General features: G+C 50.0%; 1 protein-coding gene across 1 annotated transcript in view; it reads left to right on the top strand.

Annotated features, from left to right (window-relative positions):
* The window catches only part of PRRX1 (paired related homeobox 1), a 37,900-nt gene extending 26,681 nt beyond the window's left edge, over window positions 1-11,219 (top strand). Inside the window, exons 2-4 of the mRNA XM_038144734.1 lie at window positions 4,827-5,002; window positions 5,547-5,728; window positions 10,163-11,219. Of these exons, the coding sequence (XP_038000662.1) occupies window positions 4,827-5,002; window positions 5,547-5,728; window positions 10,163-10,301 (497 nt within the window). The 3' untranslated portion in view covers window positions 10,302-11,219. The remainder of the gene's footprint in view (window positions 1-4,826; window positions 5,003-5,546; window positions 5,729-10,162) is intronic.
* The last annotated feature ends 6,162 nt before the right edge of the window (window positions 11,220-17,381 follow it).

Genomic DNA, 17,381 nt, shown 5'->3' with positions numbered 1-17,381 from the left:
AGAGATAGCTCTTAAAGGAAATAGAGCATCTGTTTCTTTGTTAGATTTTTTTTTCTGTGTTCCTGATGCTCTTAACAAGACTGGAACTTTGGATACTTGAATTTTCTGTGTAATTGAAATAATTTAAACATTAAGATAGTGCAGGAAAAAAAACCCAAACAGCCGAGGTGAGGAGAAAAGCTCAGCTCATGTTGTGTAATGAGAGGAAAATGATAGTTCAAAAATCTCTATAGTCTGACCTGTACTCAGGATAAAAACCTGCTGTTATCACTGTTGTACAGCTGGGCTCAGTATCGCTGCTGTACTGAAGTATATGATTTAAAGGGCATCTCCTACCTTAACATATGTACTTCTTTTTTAAGTGTTTTCTTCATTTCATATTGCCTACATTTGTGATGGCTGCTGTGGGATACCTGCACCTTCTCTGCAGCATTTTTGTGCCCTGAAGTTAAACCTCGTTTCCATTCGGAAATGCTCCTCTTGCACGCAGAAATCCGCACGAGCTGGAGTTCGTTCTCTCCTGGGAGATTTTAGAAAGAAAGATACTTCAGGCAGCTCTGGGCATGAAATCTTATCCGTTTATGTCCCCCTGCCCCTCTTCTGTCCCTGCTCACATCTGGCAAAGACAATGGATGCTGCTGCTGGACAAGGAGCCCTCGGGAGCAGGGTGGAAAATCAAGTGAGCCTTGTTTCAAATCAGCGGGGCAGGGCTCTGTCACCGTGTGGGTTTTTGTGTGTCCCCATTGCTCTGCTTGGAGCCTTGTTTTGGCTTTGATTAAACATTTTGGGTCTGGGTTTTGGTTTTGGGTTTTTTATGATGCCAGTTGACAAAGCTGCCCTGCATGCAAAGTGTTGCGATGTTCTGGAGGGGTGTAATGAATCGAAAGCAAAGCAGAGCGTGAGTAAAAGTGGACTGGAAGTGTGCGATGGGCTATAAACTGCATGGCTTATGTTGGGGAGAGGAGCCTGCCCAGAGCTGGGGGAACACCCAGAAATATTTCTATTCATGCTTCATGAAAGTTTAAACCCAATAAAAAGCCCTGTTCCTTTCCCTTCTATTCTCCCTTTTCCTTTCTTTCTCCACCAATCTGAATAAAACTTTCTCTTTCACTGGCTTGCAGTATTTTTTATATTTTAAGAGTTTTAAGTTGTTGCCTTTTTCATTCATAGTTGGTTTTGGTTTTCACTGTGAAATAATTTTTCTTGCTTGTTCTTAAATCTGTGCTGAAACATTAGCATCTTATTTTGAAGGCTGTGATTAGAGCGTGATTCCTTATTTTCTTCCTGGAATCCTTTCTCAGTTTACAGTTCCTATAATTGCTGTGACAAATCTTTGCTGCCTCACCATACATTATACTGTGGTTAAGTGTCTCTGTCCTTCCCTTAATTAAATCCAATGGTTTACTTTCGATTCGGATCCAATTAATGAACTGTAATAGTTGGTTCTGGACTTAATAGAATTGGTCAAAACTTTTCCAAACTGCCCACACAATGTAAATCCCATCTGGAAATTAGCTTTTGTTCTGACCTGGAATGAATGCAAGTATGCACAAGCATTCCTGCAAACTGGAAATCTGAAATATGTTGTGGTTGTAAGTATTGATGAAAAAAATACCAATCTTGAAACTCCTACATAGGCATTTAGTTCTCAACTCTGATTTGTTTTCTTTTAAATTTAATTTATTTTAATTTAATTTAATATAGGGGGGGGTGTTGGTTGGGGTTTTTTGTTTTGTTTTGGGTGTTTGTTTGTTTGTTTGTTTTTAATTTTCAATGTGGCATCCCAAGAGGAGCTGCCTGGTGGTGCCCCAGTGATAATTACAGGCACTGAGACAGACACTGTGCAGTGAGGAGAATAGATTGGAGTGTCTGCAGGTGTGGATCTGCCTCACTGCCAGAGGAAAAAAGAATAGGATGTTTCCTGCTGAATCATTTAGGAGCACTTGAAAATGCTTTGGTGCACTTGTGTATGCCACCAGGATTTGCATGTTATGAGGGAATGTAGAAATAGCACAGGAAAACGCAAATGTGGAAACAGGAAACGTAGTCCCAGCGTGGAAAGTTGGGATTTGGCAATGAAATTCCCAGATTTTCCAGCACTGAGTTCCTGAGAGGAGAACGCACGTTTCGATCTCTCTGCAAGGCACATTTGCGAGCTGCTCGGCTTTTGAGAACACTGCATGTAATAAAATTTTTCTGATTAAAAGAACATTGACAAAAGACTTCTGACCTACCTAAAAAGCTTTAGAGCTGTTTCCCTCTCCTCTCCGTTTCTGCTGACCCCAGTCACTCTTGCTGTCAGCACTGTTTAGGAATACCATTTTTCAGGAATACCATTTTCCAGTGTTCAGGGTTGTTTCTTGATGAAGAAATAATGGCAGAGAAGAAGAAACACCCTGCTGGCGTGCTGGAGGCAGCTGGGGAGCGCTGTGAGCAAGGTGACACTTGCAGGCAGGCTGGGTTTAGGTGTCTGTAGTCCCTCCGTAGCAGCACATGGCAAGACACCAGGACTGACCAACCCCATGCTACTCTGGATTAATATCCTGTCATTATTTTTTTCCCCTGCTACCCACATCACTCCTGTAGACATTTGGGTCTCGCACCATTCCAGAGGTGCGGTGATGGGAGATCCCAAAATTCCAGAGCTCCCTGTGACAGGTCGTGCTTTGCTGTCACCTCCATGTAGCTCTGTCCTGGAAAAAGGGGGTGACTGACATCGCTGCTCCATGGCAGCCCAGGCTGGGGTGCTTTAGCCAGCAGTGACCTGACCATGAGTCACCCAGCACGGACACTTTCTGTCCCGGCTATTTTTGGGCGCAGTAATTACGAGGTGAGCCGTGAATCACCGGCGTCTCGCTTTACGCCGGGAGGAAACCAGGCAAATTGTGCTAACGTGCTTGGCAGGGGGAATTCTTGTTCTCCGGTGTTTTACAGACTTTGGCCCTTCTTCTTGCTCCCCAGAGGGATGTGCTCACCCTTCCTCATGTGTAGCTGTCACGCAGGGCCGAGCAAGGGCCAGACTCGTGTTCCCTGCAGCCGGGTGTTGTCTTCTGGGCAGAAATGATGCTTCAGAGGCCTGGGTGGGATTCTGAAGGGGTCCCAAAGGCTTTTATTGATTTGTTCATATGTTCTGCATAGACAGGGTTTAGATTAGAAAATAGCATGAAGCGGGTAACTCCAAAGGAGGCCGTGTTGTCTTTGGCCTCTCCAGCAGCTGGCCTTGCGGTGTTTGTGGCATTTGGAGGGACGTTTGTGCCCTGAGGCTCTGTTGCTGTGTTGTGCGGTGCACAGCAGCACAGCTATGTCGAAACTCGCCAGCAGAGCCAGGGGGAAATAGCTGACCCCTTTTGAGAAGGGTTTGGTGATGAGTCAAGAGAGGAACATGCAGGGTTTTTCTCCTTCTTTATAAGGGATGGAGCCTGTGACAGCGTTAAACCCCCCCAGCAGGGAGAAACGTGTGCAGGGCGTTCTGCACAAGCATCGCTTCAATCCCATCCCTCTGCTCCACTGCTTTGCTTCCCACCACCTGAGCTGATAGATTCACCTGTAGCCCTGCTTTAATTCCTACATGCCTTTGTTTTCCTTGCACATTCCTGCCTCTGCCAGTCCTTTCTCGGCTCAGCTTTAAGTCTCAGTGTTCCTGTTAAAAACCTGTCTGCAAACACTTCCTCTCGGATATGGGAAAACCAAGGGTGTGGTTTTGCACCCAGGAATCCCCAGGCTGGAAAGGAGCCTTCTGGGGATCATCAGGCTGTTGGAGGAGGATTAGGGATGGAGACACTGTAAACCTGAAGGAATTTGAAAGCCATGCTTTAATTTAAGAGGAATGTCCTTTTGTTCTCAAATGGATGGGCCTTGCTCCAGAGGTGTCAGGTGCAGTAACTGGTACCAGATGGGCTGTGAAAAGCAACACAAACAGGTGGTGAGGACAACAACTGCAGACTTTCATTTCCTGGTCAGCCTGTGCCTTACATAACCCCTGGAGAAGAGAGGGATAAGGGGAGCTGTCATATTTGGACATGGCAAAAGGAGTGACTGTTGAGGGGGTATTCTCCATCTCTACATAGCAGGTCAAGCCCTGGCAGTCTCAGTGGTGACACTGTCACCTGGGCCAAGGTGTGCAGGGATGGACTTAGAATGTGATTCCCTAGCTTGTGCATTTTTATGGATTCAGGGATCAATACACTTTAATGCTGACATGAATATTGGCTCAGGTCCCCCCAGGGTGATGTGGATTTTTTGGTGGCACCCCAGACATACTGGCGTGATCCAGACGTGTTGATTAATTTCTGAGTAAATGCAAACCAGGTACAAAACAACACATGCTCTTATGGGTGGTTGTTCAACATCTTCCTGGGCTCAGCAAGGCAAGGAGGATACTGCAGAGGGCACAACTGCTCCTCACTAGCAGTGTCCAAGAGTGTGCTCTTACTCCAGAGAGCTGTGTTACATCCCAGTCAGAGCAGTCCTTGGAAATCTGAGCCAGAGAGAGCAGGGCTTTGTAATTCTTTGCCATCAGAAAAGATTTCTGGGGTTGTCAGGAACAGGGAGATGCATTTTGGGCTTTTTTGCTGCTTTTTAGAGATACGGAAGCTGAGACCTGGCACAAGTCTTAAGCAGTGGAATTGAAAAATAAATGCTTGGGATCAGTGCACCTTCCCCCCCCTCTTCATGTGGGGACTAACACAGTGTGGTTAATGTGTGGGCTTGAAACTGTGCAAGCCCCTTCCTAAGCCCTTTCCCTCTTGAAACCATTGAGCTCGTTCACCCCATGGCTGTGGCCTCGTAGCTTTCTCACTTTTCACATCCCCAACTGTCTGTCCTAGATGATCAGCTGAACTCAGAAGAGAAGAAGAAAAGAAAGCAGAGGAGGAACAGGACTACCTTCAACAGCAGCCAGCTGCAGGCACTAGAGAGGGTCTTTGAGAGGACTCACTACCCCGATGCCTTCGTACGGGAAGACCTTGCACGCAGAGTGAACCTCACTGAAGCCAGAGTTCAGGTAATCCCACAGCTCCCACCCAGGCACACCTCACCTGGGGGATCATCGGGCCACTCCAGCAAGGCAGCAAAGAAATCCTTGGGGTCTGTGTGGCACACAAGGGTCACCAAGCTCCTGGCTCATGCTGTACTGCAGCACCATGCCTTGAGGGAGACTGCCAGGCCTGATCTGCCACCCCATTCACCACCTGCCCACTCAGATGTGTCCATATGGCCCCTTCAAGGCCAGGATGTTGGATGCTCAGGCTGCTCATGTTACCTTGAGCTCTTAGCTTGCAGGCCTGCACCTTCTGCAGGTCGAAGCAGAGCGTGGAGCGCGGTGTGCTGGACAGCACTGCCAGGCCTTGCTGCCATCTGCACGGGACACACCCGTGTCCCTCACCTGAGGGCTTGATCAGAGCAGGCACCAGGATTATCGTATCTTTAGGGTTCCCAGGGACAGCCTGGGAAGCAGCCAGCTTTCCCAGAGCCTGCAGTGGCATGGGGATGTGGCCAGTGGCACAGCAGATGTGATGGTTGGTGGCCCTGTGCTGTCCCCCCTGCAGGTGTGGTTCCAGAACCGGAGAGCCAAGTTCCGCCGGAACGAGCGGGCCATGCTGGCCAGCAAGAACGCCTCTCTGCTCAAATCCTACTCAGGGGACGTGACGGCCGTGGAGCAGCCCATCGTACCTCGCCCTGCCCCCAGGCCCACCGACTATCTCTCCTGGGGGACCGCCTCGCCCTACAGGTGAGTGAGTGAGTGAGTGAGTGAGTGAGTGAGTGAGTGACCACGCTGGGCCACCCCAAAAGCGGCCCTCAGGCAGCTCTGACGAGTCCACAGCTGGAGGATACAGCAGTCTGACCATCCCACTGGTTCTCCTCACCCGTTCCCACCCCATCTCATGGTATTTGGGTTGCCCCCAGACGGAGGAAGGAATGATGAATCTGACTCCATGTTCTCAGAAGGCTAATTTATTATTTTATGATACTCCATTATATTTAAGAATGCTATACTAAACTATACTAAAGAATACAGAAAGGACACTTACTGAATGCTAAAAGATAATAATGAAAACTCGTGACTCTCTCCAGAGTCCTGACACAGCCTGACCCTGATTGGCCAATGAGTCAAAACAACTCACAGCAGAATCCAATGAAACAATCACCTGTGGGTAAACAATCTCCAAACACATTCCAAAGCAGCAAAACACAGGAGAAGCAAATCAGATAATTATTGTTTTCCTTTTTCTCTGAGTCTTCTCAGCTTCCCAGGAGAAAAATCCCTGGCGAAGGGATTTTTCAGAAAAGATGATGGTGACACTGACTCATTGCCAGTTTTGCAGTGTGGTCACAGCTCGGTGGTGTTGTGTCTTACTGGCAGCTTCTGGGGACTTCTCTCTGCAATTCAGGGAATCTCGAGAGAGGCTCAGGTAGAAAAGCATGGAAACAGGAGGTCTTCCCCAGTGCATCTAGTTTACAGCAAGGAGGAAACCTTTCCATGGGACACAGATCCAGGGGAGGGGGGCTCAGAGCACATGGGGAGGCTCAGCCACCACACAGTGGCCAGAAGAGGGAGTTCTGTGGCTGTCCCACTGCTTGGGATGCCAGCAAGGGCTGGGAGCTCACGCCTTCCCGTGGAGCAGTGCTCTCAGCACCGGGCTGGTGAGCAGTTTCTTTCTATTGCCTGAGCACAAGAGTGAGTGTGAACGTTGCACTGTGGTCTGCCCGCACGAAGGGCCAGGTGACAGACTGCTCAGTGTCCACCTCCTGTGGTCAGGGCTGCTTAAGGGATGGCAGGAAAGGAGCCTGGATGTGGCAAGCCCAGTCTCAGAGGATCTGGGATGTCCATGCACATCACAGTGCTCCCTGTCCTCTCTGTGCCATTGCTGGCTCTGCAGGAGCTGGGTGTGGACACAAGCTCCACAGGATGTGTTGGTTTGTGGGGAGCCAGCTGGCTCACAGGCAGTTAAAAATGAGGTTGGTGAGTGTTTTTTAGCACAGTGGCTTCATTGTTGGTCAGGACCATGAAGCCTTTATCTGGATTTCTTCCTGCTCATCTGGCCTGGTCACTGCCAGCTTCCCCCTGCCCTCCAGGAGCCACACCGTGCACAGGACCTCTCTCGCTGGGTCATCTTGACCCTCTTTTTGCTCCAGGCATTGTTTGCACAGCAAGAGCTGCAAACACATGGTCTGGTCTTCCTGTTTGTTTCTTCTGTGGGGTCCTCCTCATCCACCTTGTATGTCCAGAAGAACGAGTCATAGACCCACCCACTCCAGATATGCAAAAGGATGCTTTTGGTGGCCACCGGCTTCATCTTAGAAATGGCCCTTGTCCTTTGGATTTTTTCAAGGTCTCCTGTCTGTGAAAATCCCTCTTTTCTGGATTAAGGCTTTCTCCCTGTGCAGTGTTCCTTGCTGTAGCATTCTGGGGAGGTGAGATCAGGGAAGGGAGGTGAGTTCCTTCCCCACCCCAGTGGGACTGCACTGGTCACAGTACCAGATCCCTACTCAGTGCTCATGGCTTATTTCCACCTCTCACACTTTCAAAAGGAGTTCATCCCTCCCGAGCTGATGTTTACACAGAGGGCTTCATAATCACTGCTGGGAGAAGCCCCTGCAAAGGTAACTCCCAAGGGCACCCTGGGAAGGGCTGTCTGAGGTCACTTGCAGCCCCTGGGATGTGCTAGTGAGAACAGGGGACAAGGGACAGCCTTAGGGATGGTTTTCCAGCCCCTCAGCTCCAGGCTGTGCCTATCCAGGATGCAGAGACACACCTTCCCCTTGTCTTGTCTGCAGCCAGGATGTTTCAGCAAAGGCATTTGCAGCTTACACCTCAAAGCAGGCTGGAGAGGCACCGTACCACTGCCCTGCACTGGCAGAGGAGCACAGCAGCTGCTTTCCACACTGTGGGGTGCACAGGACCCTCAGACACTCCGTGCTCCCCAGGGTTTCTGATCCTTCTGACCATCTCTTGGCAATCACATTCATCTCAAAGGGTCGCAGCCTCATTAAAGCTTTGCAGTAAGGTCATTCAAATATTCAAATTGTGAAACCCTGCAGCCATGTGGAGTGTTTGCATGGCCCCCCTGCCCGGTCCCTATCTTCCCAGCAGTGCTGTAGCAGCCCCTGATTAACAGCCACTCCAGGGGAGGGCCTGGAGCAGTGTGGCCAGGGCTGGTTTTACTCTCAGATCTGGGAAAAGTTTTCAGTCCGTGTGTTTATTCTCCAAATACACTCAGCCACAGGTCAGCCAAAGCTATTTGCAGGTCTCTGTCACACAGACAGCCGAGTAGATACTATTCTTTTTTTTTCTGAAGTTGAAAAATGTTTTACTTAGGCATTTTTAGCCTAGGTTCCTAAGAAAACAAGACTGGCAGCCCACACTTCCCACTCCAGCAACCTTTGGCTCCACGGGCCACTGAAAACCTTATTTGAAAGAAGGATTTTAGGCCTCAGAAACATGATTCTCCTCTGTGTTTCATGAATTAGACAGCTCAGTGGAGGAAGGAGATTTTTCTCTGCCTGAACGGGGTGGAGGGAGGGGGCATCAGGGTGACTTCAGCCCTTGTAAGACCTTGGAGAGTCTCTGGAGCAACCCTCAAGCTATTCTGGTGTTTGGACACAGCCTTCTTGTGCACTGCTCCTGCTGGAATAACTTGATGAAAGAAAGCACTTCTAGAGATTTTGAGCTTAGCAGGGATTTCACTTGGCATCAGTAAGTGAAACCACCTTCCCCACACCTCTGGGGAGCTGGGACCCAGAGGCTCCCTGGAGTTTCAGCCCAGACTTGGCCAGCAACCTGGTTTTGAATGGGGACAGTTTACACCCCTGACTAAAAACTCCTGTTTTATCTAGTTTGGAGTACCCTTGAAGGTCTCTAAATTTCTTCCAGCTCAAAAACATGGGAGAGATGCAGCCTGTGGAAGCAGACGGGCATGGGGGCTTAAGTAGCCACCCCCTTTAGACTTGTGGAGCTTTGCACCCTCCTGCAGGCAGCACTTAGGGGTGAGGAGAACAACCAGCCCAGCCATGGAGAGGGAATGAGGGGTGCAGCTGGTGGAGAAGAGCTCCAGAAACAACACATCCACGTGTTCTGGGTGCTGGTGAAATGCAGATACTCCCTGGTCTGGATCTCCTGCAGACTGAGGATTCACACAGCACTGGGTGGCAGATAAACTCCCGGGAAGGCAAAAAACCCCAACCCATCTTGGTGTTTTGGTGTGTGGATGGAGCAGAGCATTTCCCAGAGGCTCAGCTGTGAGCCACCCGGGCAGGCAGATGGGAAAGGTCAGCAGCGGAGCTGAGCTGGCCTCCAGCAGAGCATCTGGGGCTTCCTCCTGAACACTCTGTGTTCAATGGGCACCTCTCCTTCGTGTGGTGCTTCTCAACTGGCTGTGATCCGGGGACCCACGTAAAGGAAATGCAGCAGGTCAAATACTTTGCTGGGTTTTTGGGAGTTGGCAGGGGGAACTGCTTTTCACAGAAACCCACGGGACACATGGATTAGACAAGTTTTCTAGTGGTCTGGAAAGCAGCTTTGCAGATTTTTTGGTAGGATAAGAAAGGAGTTGGAGATCTTTGTTCAGCCTCTGCTGTCAGAAGTGATGTTTTTCATGAATAAAGTCACAGTTTGAAGGGAGAAAAAGTGGTTTATGTTTTGGGTTTTTTCCTTCAGCCTTTAGGACATGCTCTTTATAATCAGCTGAAGTTTTGAGGGAGGAAAAAAGTGGAAATTTTCATTCCAAAAGGCTGAAACAAGAAAACATCACAATTGTTGAAACGGGTTTTTCCCAGGGTGTTTCTTTAATGTAACATGTGTTTCAGAAGTGACGTGATTTCACAGGCTGTAAAACCAGCAATTGGTCTCATCAAAAAGACTTTGCTTCCAGTGGGAATACTTTTAAGGACAATGGTCTAACTGGCAGGCTGACCTCATTGCAAACCTTTTTTGGGTTAGAAAATAGGAAGTGGAAATTTTTCCCGTTGACTTCAACCAGCTTTGGTGCTGGATAAGTGAACAGCAGCGGAAAGATTTACTGGGGTGTTAAATAAAGGGGAGTGGTAATTCCCTGCTGACACCACAGCAGGATTACATCCCACAGGTATGGAAATAAACAGGCTTCGGGCTCTGCTGTGGTTTGGAGGCCACGTCTGACGTGATGTTTCTCTTTCCATCCCTCAGTGCCATGGCCACCTACTCTGCCACGTGTACCAACGCCAGCCCGGCGCAGGGCATGAACATGGCCAACAGTATTGCCAACCTGAGACTGAAGGCAAAGGAATATAGTTTACAGAGGAATCAGGTGCCCACAGTCAATTAACAGCTGGGGGCAGCTGCCTTGCAGAAGGAGAAAACACAACAGCACCCGTCCTGCTTCGCAACTTGTCTGTGCTGAAAGAAAAAAAAAAGAAAAAGAGAACAACAAAAAGAAAACACCATAAAAATAAAATAGAAAAAAAAAAAAAAGAAAAAAAAGAAAAAAAAGCCAACCCTCATTCAGAACTGAACACGGGGAGCAAACCCAACCTGTGAGTGATAAGGTTCCTCCTTCCTTTTGGGATAATGCCACCATTTTTATTGTCTTGGTATCGTCGGGTTTATTGCTTTTGCTCAATATACTGCGAGCTTCTTCAGTAAAGGACAGTCTCACCCTTGCTGGTTTCCATTTTTGTATGGGACTGCAAAAAGAAACCTCTGCCAATCTCAGCCCACAGACAGGTCCCACCACCAGCACGCTGAGATACAAAGCTTGCTCATCTCCCCGCTGCCCCCAGCTCACCCTAGAAGAAGAATTTGTTTGGTCACCAATTTCCATGATATCCACCCGACCCTCATCCCTCCAGTCCCTTGTGCCACAGAGGCAGCACGTTCCTATCAGTCTGCCAGAAGCCCATTTAATGCAGCAAGATGGATTCCTGCTGTCTGAGTTGCCTGGAAAACCTCCTTGGGCTCTGCAGAGCTCCGTTGTTTTGTTGAGTATTCCCTGCACTGCTGCCTCAAAAAGCCAAAGAAGAGAGCAAAGCACACGTGGGTGTGTGAGCAGGGGGATCTCTCTGTAGTGCCAAGAACAGGACTGTCAGGACGCTCCTTTCTATGCCTTACAGTTTGTGCCACAGGGAAAGGCATTGTCCAGATGCATTTGTTTTATATATACTGTATATATTTATATATATAAGATAATACATGCAAGCTTGGTTGGTGTTTTTTATTAAACAAAATAAAACCCATTGAAAACGTTCAGGATGTTTGTGCTGCATCCAGGTGGAGCTGTGCATTGAAATTCCAGCCACAGCCTCTCTCAGCATTGGCAGAGCTCTTCCCTGCAGCCTTGGGCAGCTCTGGGAAAGGCAGCTCATGTCTTCACATGAGAAACCACAAAGAAGTGGTGCTGGAGGGAGCCACACTCCTTTCTGCAGATTTTCCCCGTGGGCAGCTTCACAGAACACAACAAGGGTCTCCTCTGCAGCCAGGCTGGTTCGTGTGGCTTTTGGGATATCCCCAGGGAAAGTTTCTCTGGGCACAAGCGATGTCTCAGCAGGGAGCATCCCACCAAAGATCCCTTAACCCTGCTCAGTAAGGCTTGTCCCATACCCTTAACCGTTTCCCCTATCTGCTGTCCTCCCTCTGGGCTCTGGAGACTTAATTAGCACCTAATCAGTTTATCTCCATGAAGGGTAGAGAAGATGCAGCCCAAAAGGCATTTCTTCCACACAAACATGGTGAGGAAATCAGGATCTTTCTCACTGCTGGCCATGCCTGCCTCTGCCATTTGGGGGAGGAGGGGGTTGATTAATGACAATTAGCACTTGTGTCCAAACTGAGATGGACAATGCCAGGGAACAGCCCCACTGAAGGCAGCAGAGCGACTCCAGGGCCCAGGCTGGACCATCAGGGAAGGAGAATGAAGCTCAGCCATGAGAAATACTTCTGGTAGAGTGGCTTAGATCTCCAGCCTGGTGTTTGCTGCAGACACACTGGGCATATGTAGATGTCTGACAGTGGGCTCTGATAGTCTAAAACAGCATGTTGCAAGAAATGAGGAATAAATCTCTTGAAGTGTAGGTGAAAATTAAACTGGCAAAGGAGGAATGGAAATCCAGCCAAAATATTTGAGCTAGCGCAAGGCAAAAAGCCCCAAATCCAAACTGGAGTAAGTTGTCCCTGTGATTGTATGCATTGCTGCTGGATTTTAATTTTTTTCCCTCCCTGTGTGGGTATTTTTGAGGGAAAAAACTAATTGTGATCAGGACAAAAAGCTGAAAGTCACAGGCAGAACACCAGAGGAAAGGAGGCAGGGCGAGTACTGTGCTTTAAGAAATCCATCATGTTCTGTTTGATCCCTTTTCTTGGCCACCTGCAGGCTGGAGAACCTCAGGTGTGTAAACCAAAATATTTCCATCCTGCACAGGGCAGGTCCAGCTCCTAGAGCCAAGTGATCATGTTGGAAATCTCGGGCTGCACTTACAAACTCACTCCTGCTTCCTGTGCCTACACAAACACACAGAAGAATTGGTCAGAAAGGACCCCGTGCCTTTGAGTAACATCACTCAAAGGCTGAACTGGTTGTTGAGTACCTTGAGCTGCTGCCCTCCACTCCCCTTGCCTTGCTGCCCTCCAGGGCCCACCGCCATCCCAGCAGTGCCAGCAGCCTGGGTGAATTCCCCTGTGCTGGCCTGAAAGCTCACCCTGGAGTTTCAGCTCTTTCCTTCAGCATCCCTCTGGCCTGTGGCTTTCCCCCAGTCTTTGCTCAGCTTTTCTGCAGTAGAAGAACCACCTTGAGCAGCTTTTTTTGTTGTCTGTGTAGGGACACCACTTTCTGAGGTTATCAAGGGAGGATGAAGCTTCTGGTGACCCATGACCCAGCTGTGGACTGAGATCTCCATCCCCACACTCCAGCCCCTCATGAAGGGGCTCACAAATGCCAGTGCAAGCCCTTGTTCAGCCTCCTTGCTTTATCTGAATTGTCTGGCATGGGGCTGTTCCTGCAGGGAGGCTGTGGGAGCTTCTGCACCTCCAGTTTCAGCTGGGTCTTGCCTTGGGTCAGGCTGCTTGGTCAGAGGTGCCACCACAGCTGACTGGGCTGTTGTCAGTTCAGATAAGACTTTTACATCCCCTTTGGTGACCCAGTATTGCTTTGTTTACATGGATTTACTAACCAGAGTCCAGCTGGATGAACAGACAGCTTCTGGTGTTTGTTAATTGCTGATGGCCTCAGCCAAAAGACAGCGACTCGTCGTCGATCAAGCCAAAGTAAAATTTTAGAATTGTGTATGTTTAATCTGTATTTTATTAAGCCATGTAAATATGTGTGCAAATCAAGGGCCTTGTCCTCAAAGAGTGGAGTTCTCCAGGGTTTCAGTAGATTTCCAGTTGTAGCTCTGGGAAGTTGCCATGGTTACCACGGTTATCATTAAGTTTGGGTACCATTCAGGAGAGAAAATGTGTCTTAAGGCATTTTCCTCTTGCCTACTCTGTAGGAGCACTGTTGTCTCAGGCTCCTCCTCTCTCAGCAGAGAAACAGGTGACTGGTTCCCTCAAAGTGGGAATTTTGTGCAGGGATGGATGATTGACAAGGCTGCCGTGAAGCCACGGGATTTCCAGATGGAAGTGTATCCTGTAAATTATCTCTTGCTTTGTGATGTAAAATGTACAGTGTTTGCACTAGAATAGAAATGATCATTTTCAATAAAAGGGGGAAGAGACTCCTCAATCCTTTCTATAAGCTGCCACATCTGTGTCTCGTGTTGCTGCCCTGGGGTGTCCTACAGCGTTGGCTGGGGCTGGGAACTCTCTGGAGCCTTTTGGGGGAGAACAGGAGCCCGTGGAGCTGGGCTTGGGGTCAGGCAGCTGCAAGTTCAGCAGCAGTGCAAGGCAGGAAACATCCACAAAGCTTTCTCCTAGAAGAGGTGGAGTTCAGGAGGAGTGGAGACACACCCGTGGCTTTGTCCCAGCTCCCTGCACCCCACCAGGCTGGTGAGACCCCAGGTGGGGCTGAATGTGTGGCAGAAGGGGAGCAGAGAAGGGAGGTGAGGGAGGGATGGACATCCCCCTGTGGGTGCTGGGGATGGGTGACCAGCAGGGAGGGAGGGAGAGCAACAAATGAAGAGGAAAAAAAAGAGTTGAGTCCCATTCCTGTGCAGGAGTGAACGGAGCTGGGCTCAGCAGGGAAATCCCTCCCTGCACAGCAAGGCAGGTGGGCAGAAGGAGCTCAGAGGGTCACCAGAGCTCATTAGTGAAGGCTGTTAAAGCAGGGGTGGGAACAGTGCTGTGGGGCTGGTTTTGTCTCCTGAAGATGTGGAGCTGGGCTGGGGTTGGTGAGCTGTGCTCCAGTGCTTGGGTCTCTCTTGGGAGCTGCAGTTGGTTGGGGGGAGATGCTTAGGGTCTGGGGTTGGTGGGCTTCTGCAGCTTCCCTTCTTGGTCACTAAATTATTAATTCAGATTTGAGCCAACTGTTGGGAAGCTGTGTCTGGCTTGGCATCCTATTTCCCTGCTGATCTGGCTTCTGAGCCTCCCTGGGCAGTTAAATTTCAGCAGGGCAGTCCCCAGAGAGACCCCATTAAGGGGAGATGGGTATCTCTGCAAGGCCCTCAGCAGTCAGCCAAGCTTGCATTCCATGGAAAGCTGATTATTCCCTCCTCTGAAGCTGAAATAATATCACCCTCTTGCTTATTATTTCTTGGTTGCCAAAAGAAGCAGGCTTGTAAATAGCATCGCTTCCAAGTTGATTTAGAGACTGGAGCTGTTTGGAGCAAGTTGAAACAAGCTTTGATGTCCATCCAGCCCTGCAGCCGTCTCCTCTCAGCTGCATCTGGGCAGGTGTCCATCTCCTGGCCTGGCACTGCTGTGCTGTGGCCCCACATCTGATGGCTCCAGCTCTCAGTTTGGTTTGGATTTTCCAGCAGGACCCCCAAGAGCTGTGGCCCAGGCAGGGTGTGGCAGCCTCCCCTCACCCTGCAGGTGTCTCCTGAACATGCACTGCACATCTGTGGTGCTCCCACCCTGGACTTGAGTCCTTCTTCAGAGGAAAGCCACATCTCCTGCTCGTCCCTCAGTGACAGGAAAGTGTCTTCATGACTGAGGGTTTGCCCACAGGGGCTTTGCTGTTCACCCTTCCCCTTCCTGCCCCTCCAGCGAGATCCCAGGTGAGCAGGAGCAGTGCCCAGCAGCTTGTTTGGGTCTCTGCAGCCTGGATTTGGGGCTTAGCACTGCTCCTGCGCTCACCTTCTTGTCTTTCCCAGCTTTCCAACCAGTTGTTTTTGTGCCCCTCAGCTGCTTAGAACACCTCTGACATTGTCATCTTCTCATCTTGACAATTCAGCCAGCTGTGGCACAAGTGGGTTACTCTGTGTCTCTGCCTGTCCATCAGATGTGATGAAATCACACGAGGCAGCAAAATTCAGGAGAACAGAAGGAGTGGGGAAAGCCCAGGTCTTTTCACAAGTCAGGAGGACTCCTGTGTCCTACCAGCAGATGTTCAACAGATGCAGCGTGCACTCAAGAGGGTTCAGAAATTAGGTCTTGCAAAAACAAAACTCTCAGTGAGGGAAGGCAGGCAGGCCAGCAATCGCTTTTGGGGGGCTGGAGAGGACCATGTGCTGTGTCCAAACCTTCTGCCATGCCCTTGATGGCTGCTGGGGGGCAGGAGGGCACCTCTGGAGCTGCAGGGATCAGAGTGCCCTGCGTGGGAGAGGTCTGGCAGGGCTGGGGCATCACCCAAGAGCCAGGTGCTTCTTTCTGAAATAACAAGGAAAGGTCATTGAAAGGAGTGGCGCCTTCCAAGGTGGGGCTGGGGTATAGTTGTGCCTCGTTGTCCCTGCAGTCTGCCAGTCCACACCTTGGAGTCCTGAGGGCACTGCTGGGATGGGCCCCAAGGTCTCCAACCGTGAAGACAAAGCTCAAGTGACTTTGGTGGGGCAGGGGATGGACATCTCTGTGCCATGGCAGGAAATGTGCTGTGGGAGTTCACAGCAGCCTGAAGGATGACAAATGGCAACCAGCACCTTATGATGTCTCTTTTTTTTTTTTTTTTTAATAACTTTTTTAAGATCAGAGTTACTTTTTCCAGCATGTTGGCCAAATGCTGCTGTCTGGCTGCAATCCCTCAGCAGGCTGGGACAGACACTCTTTTCCTTTGCCTCCTGCCTCTGCCTGTCCCAGCTGTGCCAGATGTTGTCCCACAGCTCAGAGGTGGTTTCAGAGCAGGGCCAGGTGGAGCCCTCCTTTCAAATGGGAGGTACTAAAATTAGCCAGGCCATGAACCCATCTTGGGACATCACCAAGCACCACATTTCAGTGGCCTCAGATGGGCTAGCTGCCACTTGCCCAAAAAGCTGCTGTGTGAAGAGATGGGTGCTCTCCACAGCCACCCCCAAGGAGCAGAGGAGGTGGGGAGCCTTCCTCAAGGACGTGGGGGGTTCTCAGTCCCCAGAGGAGGAGCTCAGGTGGGAGCTGTCCTGTCTGGGAGGGGCAGCTCAGCACAGACCAGCGTGTTCAACCAGGAGAGGAGCCAGGGGGGAAATGATGCCTCAGGTTTGAGCTTTTCTATTTTTCAGATTCTGTGCTGCTTTAGTGTGTGGGTCTGGGCTTCATATCAGGGGATGCTGAGCTCTCTGCACAGAGCAGGGAGACAAAACAATTCCTGCTCCAGCTGGGCACCAAGGACAAATGATCCAGATCTCAGCCCAAGAGCACAAACACCGTGGACTAAAGAGAGAAAAACAAGCAGGATGGGACTGCATGGGCTAAAGCTGGAATTGGACAATGAACTCCAATATGCAAATGGAGCAGAACTTATAAAAGTGAGAGACCCTGTGAGCAGTCGTGCATTTTGTGACCATTTTGGGCCCATCTTGGGTGTAGCCCTGGCTGGGCTCTTGTGCTGCCCAAGGTGGATCTCTAATACATCCCTACTCTAATCTTTAACTCTGTCCAGTCTCTGTTCTAGGTCAGCCTTCACAAGGCATCAGGTCCATCCCACACGGGAAGGAGGGGAGTCCCAGAGCTTGTGGGACTGCACCCCACAGAAGTGCCCAGTGTTGCAGCAGTGCAGTAGAAATGGTGTCTGGAGCAGCCGTGCTGGGCACTCCTCAGCTGACGCGTGGGTCGATGTGGCTGAGCTGGGGCTTGTCCTGCTCCAGACCTGGGAGCTGAACCATTTTCCAGTCAGCCCCATCACCTCCTCCCTTGCCTCAGCAAAGAGATGTGAGTCTTGTAGATACAGCACCCTCAGGGGACTGGGATATCTTGGAGGAGAGCTGAGCTCTTTGCTCGTCTGGATGGGACAAGGAGCCAGGGAACTCTGCCACATGCCCCCTCCTCTGTTGCCTCCCACCAGCAACTTGTGGGAATATTCAGCTCATCCTTGGAGGGGTGGGACAGCAGCACCTCCCCAAACTGGCTG

Source organism: Motacilla alba, chromosome 8 (genome assembly GCF_015832195.1).
Source record: "Motacilla alba alba isolate MOTALB_02 chromosome 8, Motacilla_alba_V1.0_pri, whole genome shotgun sequence".
In the NCBI taxonomy this organism is placed as follows: domain Eukaryota; kingdom Metazoa; phylum Chordata; class Aves; order Passeriformes; family Motacillidae; genus Motacilla; species Motacilla alba.
Note: the sequence above shows the minus strand (reverse complement) of the source record. Positions and strands in the feature narration are given on the sequence as shown.